Below are 24,706 nucleotides of genomic sequence, written 5' to 3' on the forward strand. Positions count from 1 at the left end.
AAATAGTTTCTATTGTTAATTTATTATCAATTTTTCTCTAATAAAACTTTGTCTACATTAGCATTTTCTTTATAAATTTCGAAAATATATTCATAAATAAAATACGTGGATTAGATTTGAAAAGTTGAAAGTATTTGAAATAAAATAAAATAAAACTAAAATACAGGATCAAAATAATTAAAATGAAATATATTTATATTATCAAAATTGATTTTAAATGATTAAAAACATGTTTTAGAGTGATTTTAAAAATGTTAAAAGTGATTTTATCCATTTCAGATGGATTCCTACACATGTTCTATATGTCTATGAGTTTGACTGTAATTGATTTTAGGACTGCTTAAAAAAATAAGAGAATATGTCTCCATTCTTTTAGTATCTAAATATGTAGTTTAAGAACATTTGATGAATTAGAGTTAAAACATGATGAATTTTAATAAAAACTAGAATACAGTACAATTAGGTAGTTTTTCTTTCTTTTTTTTTTCTCTCTCTTTTGGTAGGCATCTGAAAATAGAAGTTTAAAAGTAAAGAATTCAATAAAAAGATAATTGTATTTATGTTTGATAATAAATTGAGAAATTTATTTCTAATTTAAACAATCATTTTAACTTTTAAACGTGTTTGATACTATATTTAGAAGGAAAATTGTTTTAAATGATAAAACTACTGAAAATATTTACATATAATAGCAAAATATCACAATTGTATATCTAGATAGTAGTCTATCATGGTTTATTATTGTAGATAGATAGTGAGTTTTGTTATATTTGTAAATATTTTGATTCATTTTTATATATTTGAAAACAACCCTATCTATAAACCATAAAACTGGTAGTAATTACCACTAACTATTAGGTTGAATAGAAACTATTATATCAATTAATTTATGAACATGTTTCATGTTAACTTTTTTTATATAATTATTATTTTATAATATCATATAATTTATAGTACTATAAGTCATTCATATTTAAATTTTTAAAAAATAATTGAGTAATAACATCTAATACTCCATTTCTAAATATATTTTTTTAAAATTTAATTTTGCATTTTTAAAATCTAAAATTCAAAGTCTTGATATACTAAGAACATAAAACTATTATTTTCAAAATTTATATTGTTTGGATTATAGAATTCAACCGTTTTAAAAAAATAGAATTCAGATTGTCTGCCAAATAGATATTTTCTTAATCCAACAATATAAGATGTCAAAAAAAAAAAAAAATCAATAACATAAAACAAAATTCAGATTGTCAACCTAACTTAAGGTATCTCTATTTCTCTTCAAAGAACATAGTTTGAAATCTTTCAGCCTATTGTAAAGTAATAATTCTAAAAACACACACATACATACGATAAAAATTAAAATATTTTAAGTGGGATTGAAACTAAGGTTAAGCAAGGTAGAAAAAGTTGATACTCTCAAAATCATGAAATCAAACTCTAACATAACTTACTAACTATTCTCAAATTGACACATTATGAATCACTTTACTAACTATGAGATCACTTGAGAAGCATTCGTCTTACTTGTCGACAATACATTTTTAATTGTAGGGAGGTTAAAGTTCTTGAAGCACAGACAATTTATGCTTGACTTGTTGGAACTATGGCAATCAATTTACGTCGAGTTCCAGTCGAATTTGATTGTATGAAGCTGATAGACAAGATTGAGATTGATGTCACTGAAATATCCTTCAATATCAATGAGACTAAAGACTCGACGCATGTTTTGGGGATGTTTCATTTTTCCAGGTTCGAAAGACTCATAAAGCTCTAGTGCACACCATTGCAAAAAGGACATTGGATAAGAATTGGATTTACAATGTTCTTCTCTTATCCTAAATGGTTTTATTTGCTTATAGCTCGTGATGTAAAATTGTAGTTTTGTATGTTGTGTCGTTGAATTTCGAAAATAAATAAATAAATAAAATTTGAAAACTACAATTCATATATTTTCATAGAAACTATGAAAACCATGATTAAAAGAAAATGGTGAGAAGGATAGTATTCTAATAATCACCAAACCAAGTCTAATAATTCCAACACAGAAACAGCAAAAAGCATATGAGATGAGATGAGATGAGAATATGATAAAGCAAGCACACTCATTGATTCAAATTCACAACGAAACCCAATTCATCGGATTCAGAAGCATTAGCAGAGTCAGATTCTGTTCGTTCGTCCATCATTCCTCCGCCCTCCAAATCACTCCGCTGGGGAATCTCACTTCCACACGTTCCCGCAACCACCATCGCCGGCCCCCCATGGCCGCCTCCGCCGGGGGTAACCCATCATCCACATCTTCATCCTCCTCCAACCCTTTCATTTTCTCCCCCGATTCTCCCCCTAGACTCGCTCTCACACCCCATCAGCTTAAGCTTTGTTCCGAAGCATTCGAGGCCTTCAGGGAGAAGCTTCAGATGCCCGATGTCATCAACCAGGAGTTCGCCCGATTGCAGGTTCGTCTTTTCTTTTTTATGCTATACCCTCTGGTTGGTTTTGAGAAAAGTTGAGAAATACGGGGAGATTGATCTGGACTGTGGTTAATTTCTGTTTATTGTAGTTCATCTTTGTAACAAGTTGAAAAAATGATCGATATTTGTATCTTGTTTTAGAATTGATAACTGTGTTGTTCCATTTCTTTAGTGATGCTAGTCTCTTGCTAATTGAATTCTTAAGCTCTGCTCGGGAAGTGTCTAAATGAGGTTCTAGTTTTGGGAATAGATTTAATAGTACTTGTTAAGCATGATCAATAGACAAAAATAGTAATTGGATGAAAATAACAAGTTTTGAAATGAAAATCTATCTAACTCATTTTTTTAATCATGCAAGTTCATAAACTTATTATTGATTTTGAATTTCCTTCCTATGCAAAATTGATATACATTTAAACAAATTATATAATTTAATAAAAATGTCCTTGCAGTATCTATGTCCTAGACTTAAAAAAAGAAAATGTATGATCGTGTTCATTTCTAGTTGTATTGGTCTCTTCTATTAATATCCCGATTCTTAGGATTTTGTATTGCCTTTTTTGGGTTGATCAATGTCTTGGATGTTGTTAGATCATTTTTTCTATGTTCTAACTCTCATGCACTGTGGTGTCATTGTTGATTCAGGCCAAGAGATTAACTGTATCTGATATGAGGAGAAGTTGCTCTGTGGCTCTTGACAATGTTAACATAAGTAAAAATCGCTACACGGATGTATTACCCTGTATGTTTGAGGATACCATTCAAACCTCTATGCTAGAATTTTTGTCATACGAATTTTCTATTTGAAAACTAAAAGTTTTACTTTATTAGTTATCCAAATTGATTGCTGGAATATTGGATAAATAATTTCAGTTGATGAGACTAGAGTTGTACTTGACTCGTGTAAGGATTACAGACATTCTGCAAGGGGTTATATCAATGCAAGCTTTATTTCGGTATGTACAATAATTTTTTTTTTTTTTTGCCAAGTACAATAATTGGTATGCTTCTACTTGGATAATATTTTGGTACTAGTATCTCTTTTGATTTTCCTCCTCAGTCTATTTGAACATAAGTAATGACTCTTAATATGCAGACTTCCTCTTCAAAAAGCCTTTCTAAATTTATTGCCACACAAGGTCCATTACCACACACTTATGAGGATTTCTGGGAGATGGTATTTCAGTATAAATGCCCTGCAATCTTGATGCTTACTCGTCTTGTTGATAATTACAAGGTACTATTCTGTATGGACCACATGGTATTTTTAATTTCCACAGGATTTGCTAAATATTTGTTGTTTATTTGAAATGTGAGAGTTGGATGTTGTGATAGAATTTTTAAAGTGTAGTGAAAATTTTTTAACACAAGAAGTTATTTAGACCGGAGTTTCATCTCTGAGATGTTTCTTCAACTCTTTTTCTCAAATTTCAATTATAGGAAAATGTAGAAAACTTGAGAAGCATCATGAGTTATTACCACAAGCATATAGTATGCAGAAGATGGAGCCACAAAAACTATCCAGAAAAATAAATCTAATTTTACTCGCATAAAATTATAATTGATTCTGATCAAGTTTTCATGGGGGGCTATCTTTCGTGTTAAAAAATATAGAGAGGTTACTAAGAATCTGAAAGACTAAAATAAAATGGATTTGCTGGTGTCAAATATCAGTTGGAATGTGCATCAATGCCAATATAGCTAATGTCAGAACATTTCTCCAAGCAAAAAATTCGATTGAAACAAATGCCCATGCAGATTTTCAGTGTCCATGGATTTATTATGGTTTCTTGTAGGACTTCTGCAACTATACATCCAAGCCTTCTTTTCTACCAACATGGGTAGAAAGGATTTGGCACCTTTTTGGCAAATTAAATTCTCTATTCAGGCAAAAAGTTTTCATTCCTGATTATGATAAACATGTACGCAATTAGGACTGCAATTTTCCTTTAGGAGAGGAGAGTGCACAGTGAACAGAGTGAGTGGATTGACATTGTGCATATTTACTGTTATTTACCGCTTATGAATTTGTCATATGAAGACTAGAGGTGATATAGGCCATATAAGATTGAAGAAAACTGGAAGTGGAAGTGATGGTGGCCCTCAGTCGAATATTATGAAGTTAGTTCTTTTTTTTTTTTTTTTTTGTCATTTAAAATGCAACTTTGCATTGAAAAAATAAAAAGAGACAATTTCAAAGGAGGATAGTAAAGAAAAGGCAGAAACATAGTATAGGAAATATAAAGTTGAATATTTTATCTTAGCTAGTATTCTTGGAAAGTCTCGGCATAGGTGACAGAGTTGATTGAAAATGACATGTACATGTCTCATGTCTGGTCTTTAATTTCAGGTTGCTGTTTGTTGTGCTGACGTTAGTTTACCCATTTCTCCTTAAGTAGAAATTTATGGAAGGCTTTGGCTATTCTTGGGTTTTCGATCGGAAGGCTGAAGAGAATACTTTTCAGTTCCTTTGTGGTCGTGGCTTAAAGAGGAACGCTGTTCTATAGATCAATATGAAAGTTAGTTGTGTGGGTGTATTTGGGCACATAGGAATCAACGTTTATTTGAAGACAGACAACAAGCTTCTTTGGAGGACATATGCGATATTATCGGCATCTGAGCAGTTCGATTCTAACCATGGAGTTGGCAATTTACGTGATGAGATGTTGATGTTTTTACGTGAAGGGATGGATTGTTTGATGAATCAATTGGAGGAGCAAATCAAGTCGACCTTCCAATATTGTCGAGATACAATGAGGCAAAATTTTAGAGAAATAAAAGAGATAGCAGAAATGAAAAAAGATATGAGACTATCCAAATTTAAGAGGCAGAAATTCATACTAGAAACGGGTATTTTATTAGATAAATATTTAAGGATACTAAGAAGGTTGATGATCAAGAGAGTGAGATGATTCCAAGAAGGAAGAATCATCCTTCAAGAATAGATTACGGGGAAGTTAACTGATAAACGATTGATATTTGAGACCCTTTGAGGAAGTTGAGAAGACATTGAAGGTGGTGGAGTCGGAATTTCAAGGGAGAGATTGCTGACAATTGCTGCTAGAGATGAAAATTTGAAGGAGGCATGAGACAAGTGTCGTGAAGAGGTGGTGAAGGGATTGGTAAGGGATAGTCATGAAGAAAATGGAAAGAAAAGAAAGGAATCATCAACAGAGGCCATGACCTGCGATGAATGCATGTGCAATCGGAGAAGAAGCCCCAAAGAAGGCGCCGATGTTATTCTCGTGTGTTATGCATATCTTGTCGATTAGTCATTGTTTTAGGGTATGTTTGGAAGGATGGAACGAAATGGATTTTAATTCCGAGCCCATGTTTGGATTGAGTGTTTTGAGCCCGGTTTGTAATACCAAACTTATTCCGTTCCACAGTTTTCAATCCAACCCTCTTTTCCACCGTTTTGACGCCTCACAATCCCATTCTCGTTTCACCCTTGATTTCTCACTCTTTCCAACCCCTCAGATTTCCAGTAATTCTGATTACATCCTAGCCTCCTAAACAGCCCCTTAGTACAATTTTGAATAGAGAGATTTGAACTACAGGCCTTGTAGTTTTTAGCACACTTGTATACCAACTGAGTTATGCTTGGTTTGGCATCTTGTCGGTTAGTCATGAAGGGAAAGGGAAAAGGCAGAAAATCAATTGGGTGAGAAACCCTTATCATGTGAATGGTAAATGCTAGAGCATACTAATTCGGGGGAAAGGGTATTTTTGAAGTTGCACCCCCATTGGCAAGGGGACTCTTTTGAAGTGTACAAATACTCCTTGGTTCATGGGACCTTTCCGAGTTCTTTCTCAGATTGAGAAGTTGGCTAATCATTTGACATTACTTGACTTTGCCTCAATTTATCTTGTGTTCACATCTCTCTAACTCCAAATAGTTGTTGGACATACGATGCCATTGATCATGTTTCCTCCTAAACAGCTCGATGGTTCTTGTAAACCACATTGAGCTACTAGAGTTATGTGCTTCTCCAAGTAATGAGAACATGTTGGAGGTCCTCATTTGATGAGAAGGCAGTCCATCCGCTAATGCTACTTAGGATAGCTACTTAGGAAGACATCGCAACCGTGGCTATGCAATTTCTAATTTTCACCTTGAGGACAAGGTGGCTCTTTGGGGGGAAGGGTAATGATAGACCCCAATCATGAAAGTTTACAAATGGAAGAAAAAGGGAGAATATCAAGGACTTCGAAATAAGAAGAGTGAGAATCAAGAAATGGGGAATTGTCAAGAGATAATGAATTGAGTGGGGGGAATTGTGTAGAATATGAAAGGGTGGGTAGAAATTATTATAATTATCAGTAGAAATAAGGCCAGAGGCATGTTTTTTTCTGGTATTGTAACCATAGTCTTATTGTAAGGAGATATTGTAAGGAGACAAGGGACTCAAATTTTCCTAATTTATATCACATTTCCAAATTCTATCACTATTTCATTAATCCTGCTTAACTTTCTTGAGTGTTTTATAACTATCAGTGCCTAACTACTAATAATTTGTGCAGATGGTAAAGTGTGGAGATTATTTTCAGGCAGAAGATGGTCCGAGAGATTTTGGTAATTTAATTGTCATCTCTAAATGGATAAAATCTTCCAACTCCTCTCTTATACTGCGCCATTTGGAGGTGAACCATAAAGAGGTAATTTCTTACATGCTATGTCTACATGTGTGTATAACTTGTATATGTCAATCGAAACATAAATACTTATGATACGAACCCGCAATATGGTTAACTATAAGTGTGGGGATTAGAAAATTAGGGCAAGAAGCCAATGTGAATGGAGTAGAGGGTCAGTCAGGTATATCTTGAAGCTGACAAGTTGGGTAAGAATTAGCATGTGTGTGTGACATATAGAGGACAAATAAAGAGCACGGAAAGTTAGAGATAGAGAGTAAAGTGTGTAAGGATCCCAATCATGGGAAAAATAGCACAAACTATATTGCAATATCAAACAAAAATGACAATATCAATATTCTTTCTAGAGGGCTATCTCTCTTTGAAAATCCTCTTGATTCATCAAAACTGTGTATCTCCATCTCTTCCTCTATGTACAAAGCTAGTGGGGTTTTTGTTGTTTTGTTTAATATTTTTATTTTTACAAGCACAGGCATTGACACATGACACGAATATGACACGACAATTTTCAATAAAGTAGGACACGACACATTGAGGACACGTTATTTTTTTTTACAAAAACAAATATATTTGTGCAAATTTTGACATATTGTGAAATATGCACACATTTTTAATGAAATGAAGAAAAAACACTTAAAAAAAATGGAAAAAAATAAAGATAAATACGGAAGGAAAAATAATAGAAATGGGATAAGAAAAAAGAAGCAATAAGAGAAGTCACAGAAGTCATCGACGGTTGTGGGTCTTGAAAGTTGAAGTTGCCATCATCGATGAAGTTAGAAAGAAGAATTGAGTAGCATAGTGGTTTTTTTTTTCTTGGAAAAGGCAGATTGTGGGTTAAGTGACTTAAATCTTGAAGGTGAAGTGTGTTAGTGTGGAGAAAGTGTGTAAAAACCATAGAATTAGTGGGCTGAATAGTTAATTTTAATGGGCTAAAAATGCCCCTTAAATGGGCTGTCGATAGTAGGTCTTGTTTCATTTTCATTTTCTTTCTTTTTTATTTTAATTAAATTTTAGCAGATTGCGTGTCCTGACGTGTCGGAAAGCAGAAAAACAATGATAAAATAATAGACGCCAACTGGTGTGTCATACATCGGAGTCCGACACTGACACTTGGCAATTTTAGGAGTGTCGGTGCTTTATATTTTCCACAAAGCTCGTGGAATGGGCTATGTGGAAAAAATCTATTGGATCTCTAGTACACAAACCGAAAGAAAACAATATCAAATTGGAATAGCTCAAGGTGAGAGATAAATGTAACCACCTTATGGTCAAGACCAAGAAAAAATGTGTTCTTACCTCAAAGGTTGAAACACTCTACAAGTTCGATGACCAACCCAAACAATACTTGAATGCTTCAAACATGTAAGACTGAAACAAGGCTTACAAAAGGACATGCGTGAACTCTGAATTTCTATCCATCAAAGTGAACCGAGGATTGAAACAATAAAAGAAAATTCTGGCCCTAGGATAAAATTATGGAGTATTAAGATCCGAGTGTGGAGATCAAGTATCTGGGTTAAAATATGAAAAAATAAGATCCCACTAATGGCGCATTTAAAATATGGAAAAATAAGATCCAAGTGGTTCTGGGTTAAACGGGCCAATAATGGGTTGTCCAAAAGTTGAGAGCAAGTATCCAAGACTTTTATTAGATCCAAGTAGTTTGAGATTGTTGTTTTACTGGAATTAATTGTTATATCTTCCTGAGACGATCGTTATAGTGTGCTTGCAACTTGTGCAAGGCCAATAATTATTTTCAGGACAGTGTTTGGTAACTGGGCCTTGGCCACCTATCGAATTTTTCACAAGATCTTGAGGTTTTGGTTATTGTAATTTATAACCATTGTTTTTCCATATAGTTTACTTCTTGAGTTTAGAAATTGTTGTTATATACGATGTTTGTACTTTTATTTACATTATAACTGCTAGTAGCTAGTTAAGGTATGATCAGTTTGCTAGTGTTACTATACATTGGATTCTCCGACACTATTTATCAACTCTTCTTGGACCTCTTCTGTGCTATCACTAAGTTCTAGTCACGTTTGTCTCTCCATTGACTTTGTAGTCAGAAGAATCTGTGGCTGTTCTACATATTCAGTACCCAGAATGGCCTGACCATGGAGTTCCTAATGACACACTTGCTGTTCGTGAAATGTTGAAGAGGCTATATCATTTACCTCCCGATCTTGGCCCAATAGTGGTGCACTGCAGGTATAGCCTATGTTCATCATGGTACAGTCGAGAGTGCTTGTTCACTTTATCTGAGTTTATTTCACTTCTTCAGTGCAGGTATTGGAAGAACCGGAACATATTGTGCAATTCATAACACAATTCAGAGAATCCTCACCGGAGACATGTCTGCTTTAGATCTTGTCAGTACCATTTCTACATTTAGGTCCCAGCGAATTGGAATGGTTCAAACACTGGTAAACTAACTACCCTTTTATCGTTCTAAATCTGAGTAGTAATTTGCATGAATAATGTCACTATTGCTGCGCTGATATAACATGAAGGTTATTCTTCTTCTTGCCTTCTTTTTCTCCAGAAAAAAAAATTAAAAAAATAAAAAAATAAAAAAAAATAAAACAGGGTTGTCATTGTGGTATTTAAAAAATGTTAAATATTTTGGAGTGGCTTTCCTCTTTAATCCATTATTCACCACCTAAGAAGCACAAATACTTTAATTTGGTTGTGTCTGTGTCAAACACATATCGGACACTTGAACACTCTTACACTTGTTGGTGTAATAGGTGTTAGACACTAGTTGTATAAAGTCAAAATAGAACCAATATTTGTTGGACATGCATCAAAGACTTGTTACATATACTAAATAGACACATGAAAAAAATAATAAAATTTGATAACGAAATACATCGAACTAATTTTTCAAGCATATAAACGCATAAACTCGTTGACTTTGAATTTTGTTCTGGTTTTAAAATGTATGTTTTAATAAACGTGTCCTTGCTGTGTCCGTATCCTAAATTTTTAATAAATATCTGTTATGTCCGTGTTGTATTTGTATTGTGCTTCTTAGTCCACCACCATATTGAAGTTTGAAGGAATCCAAAATTTTCCTATAAAGCCACCTGGAATTGCAGGCATTCATTTGCTGATGACTTGTTTGGATCCCTCAAACTCAATTTCTTGCAAGAATCACTTGGTTCTAAATCATGTCATTTTTCCTATTTTATTCCTTTTTTCCATACGCGAATTCTGTTTTTTGAATTATGCAAATTGTTGTGAATTGTGATTAAAAGAATTTGAGTTTTTATCATGTTCTTATAGTTCCTTTTCCTTGTTGAATTACTCCTAACAAACTTGCAACTCCTCTGTCTATTAGGATCAATACTTTTTCTGTTATAGAACTATTGTTGATGAATTAGAAGACCTTATATCTGTTCCACAGTAGAGGCTCGAAGCGGTATGGCTATTCTCAGATGCTATCTTCATAACTCTTCTAGCTTCTTTTTAATATTATGACATTTAAGTTGAAGAATTAGTAATATAACGTTCCCCCTCCCTTTGTAAAGTTCTGCAGGATATCGTTTCCAACCCAGTTGCGACTGTTTGTTAATCTTTTAACTGACAGACTAACGGCCAACTATATGTGGGGTTGAGATCTCGCTGTATTAGATGTATTAAAGAGCTTGCAGGGTTTTACCTCAGTGTTGATGAAATCAGCAGCTGTGCTTCCAGGAAGTTCATTTTCTTGAGCAGCCGATTATGAACACTCTTGATACTGGTCACAGTGAATGTGCTAACCAACTAATATTTCTCTTCTAGGGTTCACCATTGATCATTTCAATAATTGCTTAAATTAAACAGAATTTAACCATTTTGAATTCAGGCATTGAATTCTTGAACTTAAAATATTTTGTGGCAAACATTTGCCACCCAACTCAGTGTTGTTGGGTTTATTGGACATCCCTTGCTGAATATCATCGCAAGTTTATCATCTCCTTCAGTTTGACAATGGCCTGTCTTGGAGTATGCTTGATTTTCAGGATCCTGTCTTGTATGTAAAATGTCATTAGCTCTCACGTTAAATTTTCATCGACACTAGTACTAAAATGTTGACATGAGACATTGATTAGAGATTGGATTGATTAGTTAAAATAAAAGTGAGTGGGCCAAGAAGGGCTTAAAATAATCTAGGCATGTAGGGAGATTTGAACAGTCAAGTGTACACATTTATTCAGTTTATCATATTTTACATGTAGCATGTCATGTTAAAGTATTCTTAGTTTAATTAGCATGGCTTTGTCGTATGTTAACGATTAAGACTTAACTCAAGATTAAAACTTTGGAACAATGTTTTATCGTTCATTTTTTTTTAGAGGTATTGTAATTAAAGTGTTTGATGGGGAATTAAACCTCAAATCACGAAGTTGATAGTTTGAACATTATGCCAGTTGAGCTATGCTCTTGTTGGCAACGTTCAAATTAAGAATTCTTAATTTGTATTTCCAATTTATAGTTAGGAAAAATATATTCCTGATATAATCTGTTGGAACGGTGAGAAAGAATTTACAATATCAATAAGAAATTCATTTATACGCCATATTTTCTTGACCGTTCTCTAATTTCTGTTCAGTAAATTTATTCAACGAAAAAGTATCATTCCAAACAATGAAAATTTATTCAATGAGATCGACAAAATGTAACTAGAATTTCATACCTCTAATAATCACTAAATATAAATTTGAGATACTTCTCTCATACATCTAAAAGTTCATTGCACAAGTACTACATTTAAAAAGAAATAAAATAAATACATCGGGGCATGAGTGCAAGGAATAAAAATATCTGGGTATCAAGTAAACTATCTAACTAACATTTCTATTGGAATGGACTTCATATATGTGCCAACAATACGATCAGCTTTCCAAAGTTGCAATCTTCTCAAGACAGTTCTGCATTTGCAGATTTACATTATCTGGTAGACGATGTCCAACCATAAGCTTGTATTGCTCAAACTTCAATTTGTCGAGCCTCAAGGCGGTGTTTTTGCAAGCCCTTGTATTTCCTGTAAAAAATAATAATAATGATAAAAGATAGTGAATGTGATTATACAAAAAAGAAATCAAATCAATCACTATGTTGCACACCAATGAGAGAGACCCAAAAAGTTGGACCCCCTAAAAAAATGAGAGAAACATTAGTTAGTTTTCAAGTCAACTTATGCATATCTCGACTATTATCATAAAAAAACCACTTGACCGTCTACTACACTTGGTTACCATGGTTTAAACTCAATTCCTCTAAACACTTTACTACATACATTGGCATTATTAATCACATGTCAATCCATGATGGTTACTAGAATTCTTCTTTTCTAAATCCAAAAAATAACCATCTATTTCTTTTCAATTGTCTCGTGCTCTTCCGACCTCTACTACATGATTGTCAAGGTGACTCATAGGATATTGATTCTTGAATAGGTGGTCACCATGGTTTAAATCCATTTTCCCTAAGGTCTTTATTACATCCATTGACATTATTGATCACACATGTCAATCCATGAAGGTTATTAGAGTCCTTTTCTAGATCCAAAAAATAAATAAGTGCAAAAAGGAAGAAGAGAGTTCAAATTATTCACAATTTCAAAACTTGTCACGTCACTTTCTGATTTCATACTTCAAGCACAATTGTCCATAGCCAAATTGTAAGTCAATAACATAAACAACGATCCTAAAAATAGAAACTTACCACTTAGGTCCAGTAGATTAAATACAACAGGGCAATTGCTGATAGTCCTCACCATAGTAATTGCAGCCCAGACATTTTGGTAGTCCTCTCTGGAGGCTCTAATAATACACAACTTTGTGATCGGATTTACATACTTAACTAGATAAACAAAAAGAAGGCCAGAAGAAAGACTAAGCTATATAAATATGTGTGTATGATGTTAACAGAAATGGAAGTTGAAAAGAGTATGAGTAAGATGCAGTTTTATCACCTTGAAAAGATCCAAGTGAGGAAGCAAAACCACATTCTCCAAAGTTGAGAAGAATACTGTCCTTGATTGCTTTTGAAACATTATATTGAGTAATGATAATAGGATCATCTGTTTTAAGGTCTTTATTGGGATCCAAGAGAACTTCAAGCACCATGTATCGGTTTTTAAACCTTACCATTGCTTCGTTCCCTCTAACTTCGATAACAAAATATGCCTAAATGGAAAGAAGAAGACAAAGATAATCACCTGATATCAAACGAAGCTCAAGAATTTAATCTTCCACCATAAAAGCAGTCAGTCAAGATCACTAAACTCTTTTTTCCTTTTTAATAAAGCAACCACTTCAAGAGGAAAAAATGAAAGAATATAAGGGGTACGAGCATTCAACCTCCAGAAAGAGAACCCCACTAAAGAAAAGGGTCCAATTTCCTTGACTCTCTCTTTAACTCTCCAAACACTTGGTTATTCCTTTCTCCTCAAAGATTGAACATTAGCACACGTCCCCACCAACCACAAGGCAGATGGAGGAGGAACTCCCCAATCATAAACACTAATGTCCCTCTGGTGGACAAGCACAAAACCAAATGTCTGGAAAAACAAATTCTAGATAGAATGCGCAAACTCCCATTTCCAAAGGATGTAATCCATATAACAGCTTGTATTTTCCAATACAACTATTATAAATAAGATGCAAAAAACATAACAATTAGAAGTTATGACAACTAACAGTTAAGCACTTCAGTGGAAGCAACTTATAATAAACTACTTCTAGGATAACCTTTCAAAACCTAAAAGAAACATCTTTTGATGTCTTGCGCCAGAACCCCAAAACTCCACTTCTTTTAGAACTTTCACCTGATTCTTCATCTAAAACATTTTGGGAAAACAAAACTAAATACAAAAATACTCGACAAGTAATTTTTATATCAAACTTTGAAATCCATTTTCTTCCAAAACATTCGTCAACAAAAGTACAAATCCTTGCAAAACTTTCGGTTAGAACTTGGCTAGAAATTGGCTACATGTACTTTCAAAATGAAAATCTTCTAAGCAAATAAGCTTCCCAAACTCAATGTTTCAAGCTAAAACTTTCACATATACTTTCAATAAAACCAAAACGTTCAATACTTCTAGCAAAATAAACCCTTCAAATGATCTGTACTTTCAATTGGACAAAACTTTCAATTAGCAAATATTTTCATTTAACAGACTTTCAATCAATACTTTTAGTTACATAGTAGGAAATATGCACGGTTGAAGTAGCCTAGACATATGTGGGAACCTATCTACACACCAGTCATTCATTACTTTAGTTAGAGATATCGACTAGAACAACAGTCAATTACTTAAGTATGAGGTCATGGAGTGCAACACACATACCAAGCAACTAATAAGTTCAAATAACAATTTCAACATAAGAATTCCTCAAATTAAACCAATCAAACTTTTCAATAATTTTTTGAAGTAACAAAACCAAAGCAGAAACACTTATAATTCTAAGTCAATCAAGACACTACCAAAAATCTTTCAACACAGTCAGATACTTTTACTAAGCAAAAACCAATAAAACATACAAAGCAATTTCAATCAATTCTCAAATTTTCAAATCACATAAAATAGACTTTCAAACATTTGTCGAATCACAATAGTAAAAAACAAGAGACGTGGAAACTACACACCTCCCGAAAATCCTACAATTCTCCATTAAGAAATCACTTTCTTAAACAAATGTCATCTTCCTCAAAGTCTAAACAATCGAGAAAAAGTTTAGAAATTTGAACTCGGAAATCTTAATCGAAATCGAGAGTGTTCAGGAGAGACATCCTTTATCTAGAGTCAACCATAAACCTTACCCAACCACTCCCCAAAACTATAAAAAATTTCACAAGTCAGAGACTGAACTAAAATACTTCAATCTAATCTGAAACAGTTCAAAGCAGGTTAATACTTATGGAACTTAATTGAACACCCAAACATAACAACCACCAATGAGTTCTAATGGTTCAAAATAACATTCGAACACTAAAGTCCAATTCAAAAAGAAAATTAAAGCAACGACTCTTACAAAATCTTACCGAAGATCTTAAAAAGGCTCCGATTCTTGCTGGTTAGTGTTCGAAAACTTCCGAACTTGCAGTCGTGAACCTTAAACGTTATGGGTGAACTGATTCGAGGCCATCGGAGTGTGGGTTAACGCCAAAACTCGTCGAAACGGAGAGAAACGTTGTTGCGAAGGTTTGGGCAAGGGAACGCGCAAGAGCGCGTGCGTCTGATGCGCAAAGACAGGTCGCCGGAGTCTATGGTCACCGCCGCTGTTGTGGGTTTGCCGGTACTGAGCAGGGGGTCGGCGGCTGTGCGAGGGATTGGGAAGAAGATGAAGTTAGCCACTTTTTTCTTCTTTTTCCTTTTCTTTTTCCTATTTATGACCTCATAAATAGACTCCACTTGGTTTTCCTGATTTCATCTCATTTCACCCATTTAAAAACCCAACTTAATAATTGCTTGCATACCTCTCATACTTTAATTACAATACTTCTTCAAACAAAATAATAATTACCTATAAAATAAAATAATACTGATTAAAATTTAAATTTAAATTAGAAAAAAAATTATCAAAATTAATGTTGTAATTTAGTTATATGAATCAAATTGGCTTATTATTTTAAATATTTTTTATGAATAATTAATTTATAATTTATTTGAAATGGTATATGATTTAAAACTTCAACTAATTTTATTTAACCTAAATTATTTGATAAAAGTCTTTTGAAAAATCAATGAATTAAAATTTGAAAATAAATAGGACATTATTTTAATATATTTATTTAAACGATTAAGAAATTAGTAAATTTTAGAAACATTAAATCTAAAAATTAGTATCTATAAACTTTTATATGTTAGTTAAAATTAAAAAAGTTATACCAAACGAAGTAAGCAATTAAAATTTTCCTATAATCACTTTTTGCGGTTGCAAACATCCCAAACAAAACTTTAAACAATCTTCTCAAAATTATATAAGAATGAAGGACTCTCAAATAATAATAAAAATAATGAAATATAGTAGAGTTTGTTTGGTAGGCAAATAGATGTATGGGATGGGAGGATCAAAACCTCTAATCTTAAGTTGTGATAAAAAATCTTTACAATGTGCTCATAAATTAATAATTAATATTCCCTCATAAATGCAAGTGAAACTAAGAGTTTTTATGGTCTAGGTAATTTTTACAGACGATTTATAAAGGACCTTAGTACCATAGTTACACCGATAAATACTTGAGTGAAAGTTGTCTGAATGGGAGGAAATGCAAGAAAAAATCTTGAATGAAGTTAAGAATAAATTGACTAATGCACCATTATTTGTTTTGCCCAACTTTGATGACCTTTGAAATTGAGTGGATAGTGGTTTGGGCATATGTATTGTTTTGATGGAAGCATAATGTATTTTGGTGAGAAGCTAAATGGAGTTGTAATAAATTATCCTACCTATGATAAAGAATTATTTGTTTTAGTTCGAACATTGCAAGTATGACAACACTATCTATGACCAAGAGAATTTGTGATCTATACCGATCATGAAAGCTTAAAACATCTTAAGGATAAAAGCAAATTGAATCGTAGGCATCAAAGTAGATCAAGTTTACTGAAACATTTCCCCATATTATCAAATATAAGCAAGGTAAGGACAACCTAGTGGTTGATGCTTTGTCAAGAAGAGATTGTCTCTTTACTTCTCTCAGTGCAAAAATTCTTCGATTAATTGAACATGTTAAAAAGTTATATAGAGATGATATTAATTTTGGAACACGTTATTTATCTTGTCTTGATGGAAAGCTTGTTGATGATTCTTGTGTGTTTAACGAATTTTTGTTTAAGAAAAGTAAGATTTGTGTTCCTAAATGTTCTATAAGAGAATTGCTTGTGAAAGAAACTCATGGGGTGGACTAAGGGGGTATTTTGGATTCATAAAACATATGTAATGTTCCATGAACACTTATGTTGGCCTAAGATGAAACATGATGTGCATAAAGTTTGTAGCCAATGTTTGAAATGCAAAGTGGCTAAATCTAGATCACAATCAATGGGTTGTATACTCCCTTGAATGTGCCTAATGAACCTTGGACTAACAAATCTATAAATTTTGTTCTTAGTATGCCTCAAACTAAAAAGGTAAGGATAATATTTTTGTTGTTGTGGACAAATTTAATAAAATAATACATGTTATAGCATGTAATAAAATCAATGATACTAAGAATATGGCTGACTTATTCTTTAGAGAAGTGGTAAGGTTACATGTAATTCGTAAAACTATTGTTAGTGATAGGGATGATAAGTTTTTAAGCCACTTTTGGAAAGTGTTGTGGGGTAATTAAGTTGGGAACGAAGTTGTTGTTTTCAACTACTTGTCATCCTCAAATTGATGGACAACATGTGGTTAATAAAACATTGGATTATTTACTTAGGGTCATTATTTTAAAGGATATCAAGTTTTGGGAGAATTCTTTACCATTTGTTTAATTTTCATATAGTAAAGCTATTCATAGTACAACTCATTGTTCTCCTTTTGAAGTTGTTTATGGATTCAATCCACTTACACTTTTGATCAAGTAAGGCAAATTTGATCAAGACCTCGCACAATGAAGTGAAAGAGAGGATTGAAAAAAACAACTCCAAAGTTGTTTCAAGAATTAACTAAGGAAAAAGGGAACTCATTTTTGAACTATGTGATTGTGTTTGGGTACATTTTCATTAAGAAAAATTTCCATCTCAAAGGAAGACCAAGTTACATATGGGGGAGATGGTACTCCTTTTCAAGTTGTTGAAAGAATTAACGACAATGCAAACAAGATTGATATTCCGTGAGAATTTTTAGTAAGTTCTGCTAATTGTAATCTTGTTGACTTTGGTCCATTTTAATAGGTGATGAATTTCTTGATTTGAGGATGAATCCTTTCGAATAAGAGGAAGATGATAAGAATCGTGGTATTCTACATGTTTCGGTTTAAAATAAAGATATAATTTTACAACTATATATATTAGATGAAAAAATATTGTAAATATAGTCTGATTTTATTTTTATTAGAAAAATCATCAAAATGTATTTTGGTTTTTGAAAAACATCAAATCGAAAACAATTATCAAACACAATTCTAAAATCAGTGAGCAAACATGTATTATTTTTCTTTTTAAATATTGAAAACCAAAAATAGAAAATCAAAAGTTAAAAATCAAAACCAAAACCAGAACCAAATGATTATCAGATGAGATTTTTGTTTTTAGTTTTTTGATAATTCTGTTGTTTTCTTCTAGTTGTCTTATTCTAGTTGTTATTTTTCTTAGAAAAACACTTGAATTCCTAATCAATTTCTAAAAACAAAAAATAAATTTTTGAAAACTACGATTACATTCGATAACCATTTCGTTTTTTGTTTTTGAGTTTTGAAAATCATGTTTATTTTCTCACAATTTCTTACTCATAGTTTTCATATTTCCTATATAAATAATCGAATTCTTAACCAATTTCATAAAAAATAAATAAAACTACTTTTTTTAAAATTTTCAAATACTAGCTTTGAGTTTGAAAGCATTCCTAAAATATAAATGATAAAACATATTAACTAATAGATGAAAATAATGTTCATGGCTTAATTTTCAAAATCAAATAGTTATAAAAAAGAGATCTACTTCTTTTAATTTTTAAAATTTGACTTGATTTTTGAAACCATTAATTTTTTTAAAGTAGAAAAAAAACACCTAAAATTATGAATAGGACGGTAAGAATAATATTTATAAGTTTAATTTTAAAAATTTAAAAACAAAATCATATACTTATCAAAGGAGACATATAGTCAAAGATTCAAAAGTTGTGAATAACTGATAAGACTTTTTTGATTGGAAATGTTTGATTTTTCAATGATCCCAAATTCATATAGAATAAATTAAAATATCAATGAGAAACAAAATTGGTTGTCATTAAATAAGCTTGCACTAAAAAAGAACAAAAAAAAAAGTGATGTAATAAGTTGAATGGACAATAAAAACTATGTTATTAGATAATTGAAAATAAAAGTTGTCCACTTTTACGAAAATGACACACACATATATATATATATACGCGTTGTGACATCCCATATTTTTATGTAATTTAAATTTAGTTTTTGTAATATTTGATAATTATTTTGAATTTTAAAGTTAAATTGAATTATTGTAAAAAGATACTTCAATTTAAAATTTTTGCTTCAGTGGAAAAATTTTGGAATTTAAATTTCAAATTAAGGAGAATTTGGGATTTGACTTCAATTTTAATTTAATTTGAGAAATTGAATTCAAATTGGAATAAAATTTGTTTTTAAGTAGGAGAAGGAAATTGGATTATTTTATTTAGTTAAGGATTAAAGATTTTAAGAGATTTTGATTTCTAAAGAAATCTAAATTGAATTTGGAATTTAAAAATGAAATATATATTTATAAAGGAAAAGAGTTGGGATTTTGAAATTAGAGAAGGAAAAGGAAAGGATTTTGGATAATTATATATATATATATATATATATATATAAGAAAAATAGAAAAAAAATCTCTCTCCCTCCTCGTATCGCGTGTAGGCCCCCTCTCATTTTTCTTCTTTGCATCGCCAACACCCATGCCAACCCTAGCCCCCGTCCAATCTTCATGTCGCTTCGCCAGGGTTCCCTCCAGCCGATCGACGTTGCGTTGATCACTAGTGACCAGCCACCACTTCTAGTCTCAATTGGCCAGATTTAGTCGTGCTGCCAGCCGTCCTCCACCGTCGTCGTAACCTAGCCACCGTTCGCTACGTCGCTACGTCATCCGTTTGAAGCCGCCGTTGATCATCTGACTCTAGTAGATCGACGCTGAGCGATGCCACAGCTTCTAGCCTTCAATTCTAGCCGCCGCCTTCACACCCTAGCCAAATCTGCCGCTTTTATCACCGTCTAGCCTTGTTCACCGTTGGAATCCGTCGTGCATCGTCGGAATATCGTGTAGGGTTGGCAACGAGACCGGGGTGGGGCGGGGGAGGGTCCCCCGTCCCAGGCCCCGTGGGGGAAATTCCCCCCCATCCCTGCTCCCGTCCCCGCCATTTGAAGGCGGGGACAGGGGCGGGGATTCCCCGTTGGGGAAACGAGTCCCCGCGGGACCCCATTCCCCGTTTCCCCGCAGGGAATCCCTATTAGATTCCCGCGGGGATTCCCCGTTTTTTTCTTTTAATTTCTTAAGTTTGGGCTTGACTTTTGGGCTTAAATTTAGAATTCATATATTCAATATTGGGCTTACAACACTATAAGTCAGTATACATTATACATTATAAACATACATATAAATAAGTTATACATTACAACACTATAAGTCGGGTTGGGGTCGAGGCGAGGATACCATCCCCGTCCCTGGACGGGGCCCTGAAAAAATTCTCCGATTTGACCCCATCCCCGGTCAAACCGGGGATTCCCCGTCCCGATCGGGGTTGGGCCCCCCGGGGAATTTTGCCAACCCTAATATCGTGGTTTGAATAAGATTTGAGTTTCAGGGTCTTCTTTGAAGATTTTGAATGCCCACTTAGTTTTTGGGTCAATTTCGTATTTAACGTTATGTTTGGATTTTTAGATGTTAAGGAGGTAAAAAATACCAAAGGAGAAAAGCAAAGGAATCCACGTCAACCTTGCCATGAAGGAAAAGAAGAATAATCTCTAGAAAATGAGTCATAAAATCTGTTATAAATTGGTTGCAAAAATATTACATCCCTACCATAGGATGACTGCCATTTGTGTTAAATCATTTATTATCTATTATTTATTTTTATTTTTGGCCCTCTAATGGGTGGGTCATGATACCTAATAATATGCAAGCAATACTAAGGAGAAATTCATCCCACAAACCCCGGAATACTTATTCTTCAACTAGCCCCATGGCCAGTGCCACCTCTACAGGAAGCTTCACTGAACCAACTACTCAACCAACTCACCACCATGAACAAGGTAACTTCATGTTATGGAAAACTCTAGCCCTACCTATTCTACGGAGCTAAAAACTCGAAGGGAATCTCTCGGGGCAGATCCCCTGCCCTCCTATGTTCGTCCAAACCGCTCCGACGCCTCTAACTCTCAGGTGGTTAGTGATGACAATGTAAGCCCATCAATAGAGAGATTTCTGAATCCCCAATATGAAGCATGGTTGGTCATTGACCAACTATTGTTAGGATGGTTGTACAACTCAATGGCTCCAGATATTGCAGTTCAGCTCATGGGGTACGAGAATGCAAAAGAACTTTGGGAAGCCATCCAAGAGCTATTTGGTGTCCAATCTAGAGCTAAAGAAGACTACTTAAGGCAAGGTTTTCCAGCAGACACGAAAAAGAAGTCAGAAGATGAGTGAGTATTTGAAGCTGATAAAACTTCACTCCGACAATCTTGCTCAGACGGGAAGCCTTGTTTCAACCAGAGCACTAATCTCTCAAGTTCTACTCGGCCTTGACGAAGAATATAACCTGGTAGTCGTGGGGATACAAGGTAAACCAGATATTTCTTAGTTACATATACAATATGAACTTCTTTCATATGAAAAACGCTTATAACATCAGAACTTTGTCAAACTACATAGCTCCTTTGCCCAAAACTCCTTTGTCAATATAGCATTTAACAGGCATACAAATGGAAGAAAACCATAGTTCAATCTCGCTTACAATACCAGTAAAAATCGACAACAAGGAAATAATCCAAGAGGCAATAGTCCAAACTATAGCCCATTCAATGGGCAAAATGGAGGTCGAGGATGTGGAAGAGGACAAAACAACAACACCAATCGACCAATCTGTCAAGTCTGTGGGAAATACGGTTACTCCGCCTAGGTCTGCTATCATCGGTTTGATAAGGAATTTTCTCAGAACCCCGGACAAGGCAGAAGCAATCAAGGATCATCTGGTCCCAATACCAACACCATTGCTGTGTTCACGGACTCACAAGTCTCCAACCTCTTCATGGCTACACCCAAAACAATAGCAGATCTGAGCTGGTATATTGACAGTGGGGCTACCAATCATGTTACACCCGACTACACCAACATCAACAATCCAACTGAGTATGGAGGTAATGAACTGGTTATTTTAGGAAATGGTGAAAAACTACATATCTCTCACACTGGTCAATCTTACTTATCTAACAGACAAAATGAATTTATACTAAATGATATACTATGTGTGCTAACATTGCAAAGAACTTGATTAGTATACCCAAGCTAGCTCATGAAAATGCCATGTTTATTGAATTTCACACTGATTATTGCCTCATAAAGGACAAGGTTACGGGCAAAACACTGTTGAAAGGGGAGCTTGACAAAGGGTTGTATCAGCTGCAAGGAGCAGAAGTACTAAAGAGCAATACAAAGAGAGAAGAATCGACTTAGTACAAAAATAATCACCCAGCTATGTTTGTTCTATCAGGAATTAGGATAAATGTAATTGGGTCGAGAGCTACTTGGCTCAAAAGACTAGGACACCCGTCATCTAAGACATTAGACTATATCATTAGAGAATGTAATTTATCTTCCAAATCTAATGAAGAAAATGAATTTTGTGACTCATGTCAACTAGGAAAAACATGTGCTCCACCATTTCCAAACTATAAATCTCGAGCATCAAACAAATTTGAACTAGTGCACACTGATGTATGGGGACCAGCCTTAGTCACTTCTACTGATGGATATCGGTACTACATACTGTGCTTGGATGACCATAGTAGATATGTATGGATATACCCCATGAAACAAAAAAGTGACACATTGTCTGCCTTCAATCACTTCACTCAACTCATCCATACTTAATTCAAATCAGGAACAAATACACTCCAGTCGGACAATGGAAAAGAATATGATAGAATTCACCGCATTTGTGAATCAAAAGGCATATTACTAAGGAAATCCTACCCATACACCTCTGCTCAGAATGGCCGAGTAGAACGCAAGCATCAACATCTAGTCGAAACTGGACTCACGCTTCTTGCACAAGCGTCTATGCCTCTGTCATTTTGGTGGGAGGCATTTTCCACAACAGCTCACCTGAACAATGGCATGCCTACAACCGTCATGCAAGGTAAATCACCCATAAATGTAATGTTTGGCACTAACATTGACTTCTTCAATCTCAAGACATTCGAGTGTGCTTTCTTTCCATATCTACAACCATACCACAGTCACAAACTTCAGCCACACTCAAAGAAATGTGTGTACATTGGGCCAAGCTCACACCATAAAAGATATAGATGCCTAGGTCCATCGGGCCGAGTGTATACCAGTCGACATGTGAAGTTCAATGAGAGCGATTTCCTATTTGTATCCCCATCGTTTATCAAGATTGTCCAGATAATAGACCCTCAATAGCCGAGATAGTAGCTCCAAACCTGCAGACAATGCTCAACAACCTACCTCACCTAAGCTCAACATCACAAATGAGTCCTACACCTATACCACAATCCGTCCAAGCCTAAACTCCAACCCAAAATACTCCTAGTAATGCACCACCTCCAATCCATACACCCTTCCACATTCCAATCCCAAATTTCTCCTCATCCTCGAGTACCGAACATGTCTCACCTTGTAATCCTACTCCCATGAATCAGAACAGCCCGAACCAACACGACAGCTCCAATATACCGATTATCCCATATCTTTCGGACAGCTTGTCCTTGGCTACCTCACCGCAAACAGCAGTCCCCTCCCCCATCCGCCCTCCAACTATCCCAACACACCCTATGATAGCCAGAGCAAAGGCTGGTATATTCAAACCCAAAGCCTGGTGACAAGCAACATCACTGACTAGTCTCAAATAGAACCAACACGAGTTCAAGATGCCCTCGCAACCCATCAGTGGAAGAATGCTATGGATGTGGAATACTCTACTCTAATGAAGAATCAGACTTGGAAGTTATTCCCACCTTCTCCATCATATAATGTTGTTGGCAACAAGTAGATATTTCGATTAAAACGTAATATGGATGGCTTAATACAACGGTACAAAGCTCGGTTAGTAGCAAAGGGTTTCCATCAGCATCGTGTCATGGACTTCTTCAAGACATTCAGCCCTGTAGTAAATCCATCAACAATTCGGGTAGTAATAAGTGTTGTTATATCACAAGGCTGGTCATTCAGACAACTTGACTTCAACAACGCATTCCTAAATGGCAAGCTAACAAAGGATGTGTATATGTGCCAGCCTCTTGGATATGTCAGCTCTCAACATCCGGACTATGTATGCAAACTTGATAAGGCTATCTACACATTAAAACAAGCTCCACGAGCGTGGAACACCACACTCAGCTCAGTCCTAGCACAATAGGGCTTCTGTCAATCTTGCTCGGATACTTTTCTCTTTATTTATCGATCAGTGGCATCAGTACTCTTTCTACTCGTCTATGTGGATGATATAATCATCACAGGTAACAATCCGACACTAGTTGAACAACTAATCGAAACTCTTGATTTTCAGTTTGTACTAAAGGACCTGGGGAAACTACACTACTTCCTAAGCATACAAGTTCACTACACCAAGTCTGCCCTACTGATAAATCAATCCAAATATATGGATGACTCACTATATAAATTA

The 24,706-nt window shown here is 34.4% G+C and overlaps 2 protein-coding genes across 3 annotated transcripts; one reads left to right on the forward strand and one right to left on the reverse strand.

Moving 5' to 3' along the window:
- The first annotated feature begins 1,782 nt into the window (after window positions 1-1,782).
- Window positions 1,783-11,115, forward strand: PTP1 (protein tyrosine phosphatase 1). 2 transcript variants are annotated; one of them, XM_039042590.2, is made up of 9 exons: window positions 1,783-2,465; window positions 3,126-3,222; window positions 3,354-3,436; window positions 3,577-3,717; window positions 7,005-7,139; window positions 9,205-9,350; window positions 9,424-9,565; window positions 10,483-10,563; window positions 10,673-11,115. In XM_039042590.2, the coding sequence occupies exons 1-8, from the start codon at window positions 2,094-2,096 to the stop codon at window positions 10,549-10,551; spliced, it is 1,185 nt and encodes a 394-aa protein (XP_038898518.1). In that variant the 5' UTR covers window positions 1,783-2,093; the 3' UTR covers window positions 10,552-10,563; window positions 10,673-11,115. The 2 variants fall into 2 exon arrangements, with proteins under 2 accessions (XP_038898518.1, XP_038898519.1); XM_039042591.2 differs by having other exon boundaries at window positions 10,681-11,115.
- A 672-nt stretch (window positions 11,116-11,787) lies between these two features.
- On the reverse strand, window positions 11,788-15,589 carry EMB1687 (ribonuclease P family protein / Rpp14 family protein). Its single transcript, XM_039044021.2, has 4 exons — window positions 15,177-15,589; window positions 13,102-13,315; window positions 12,852-12,989; window positions 11,788-12,168 (listed from the first exon to the last, which is right to left on the reverse strand). Exons 2-4 carry the CDS (start codon window positions 13,277-13,279, stop codon window positions 12,020-12,022), a joined length of 465 nt encoding a protein of 154 aa, XP_038899949.1. The 5' UTR covers window positions 13,280-13,315; window positions 15,177-15,589; the 3' UTR covers window positions 11,788-12,019.
- Window positions 15,590-24,706: the final 9,117 nt, after the last annotated feature.

This window comes from Benincasa hispida, chromosome 9 (genome assembly GCF_027475165.1).
Source record: "Benincasa hispida cultivar pf3 chromosome 9, pf3_genome.v1.1, whole genome shotgun sequence".
Taxonomy (NCBI): Eukaryota; Viridiplantae; Streptophyta; class Magnoliopsida; order Cucurbitales; family Cucurbitaceae; genus Benincasa; species Benincasa hispida.

Coding starts and splice junctions, on each gene's coding strand:
- EMB1687 (XM_039044021.2), bottom strand. CDS start 13,279: ATGGTAAGGTTTAAAAACCGATACATGGTGCTTGAAGTTCTCTTGGAT. Junction 12,990..13,101: donor CTCACTTGGATCTTTTCAAG/GTGATAAAACTG, acceptor TTGTTTATCTAG/TTAAGTATGTAAATCCGATC. Junction 12,169..12,851: donor TAATCTACTGGACCTAAGTG/GTAAGTTTCTAT, acceptor TATTTTTTACAG/GAAATACAAGGGCTTGCAAA.
- PTP1 (XM_039042590.2), top strand. CDS start 2,094: ATGATAAAGCAAGCACACTCATTGATTCAAATTCACAACGAAACCCAA. Junction 3,223..3,353: donor CTACACGGATGTATTACCCT/GTATGTTTGAGG, acceptor AAATAATTTCAG/TTGATGAGACTAGAGTTGTA. Junction 7,140..9,204: donor TGGAGGTGAACCATAAAGAG/GTAATTTCTTAC, acceptor TTGACTTTGTAG/TCAGAAGAATCTGTGGCTGT.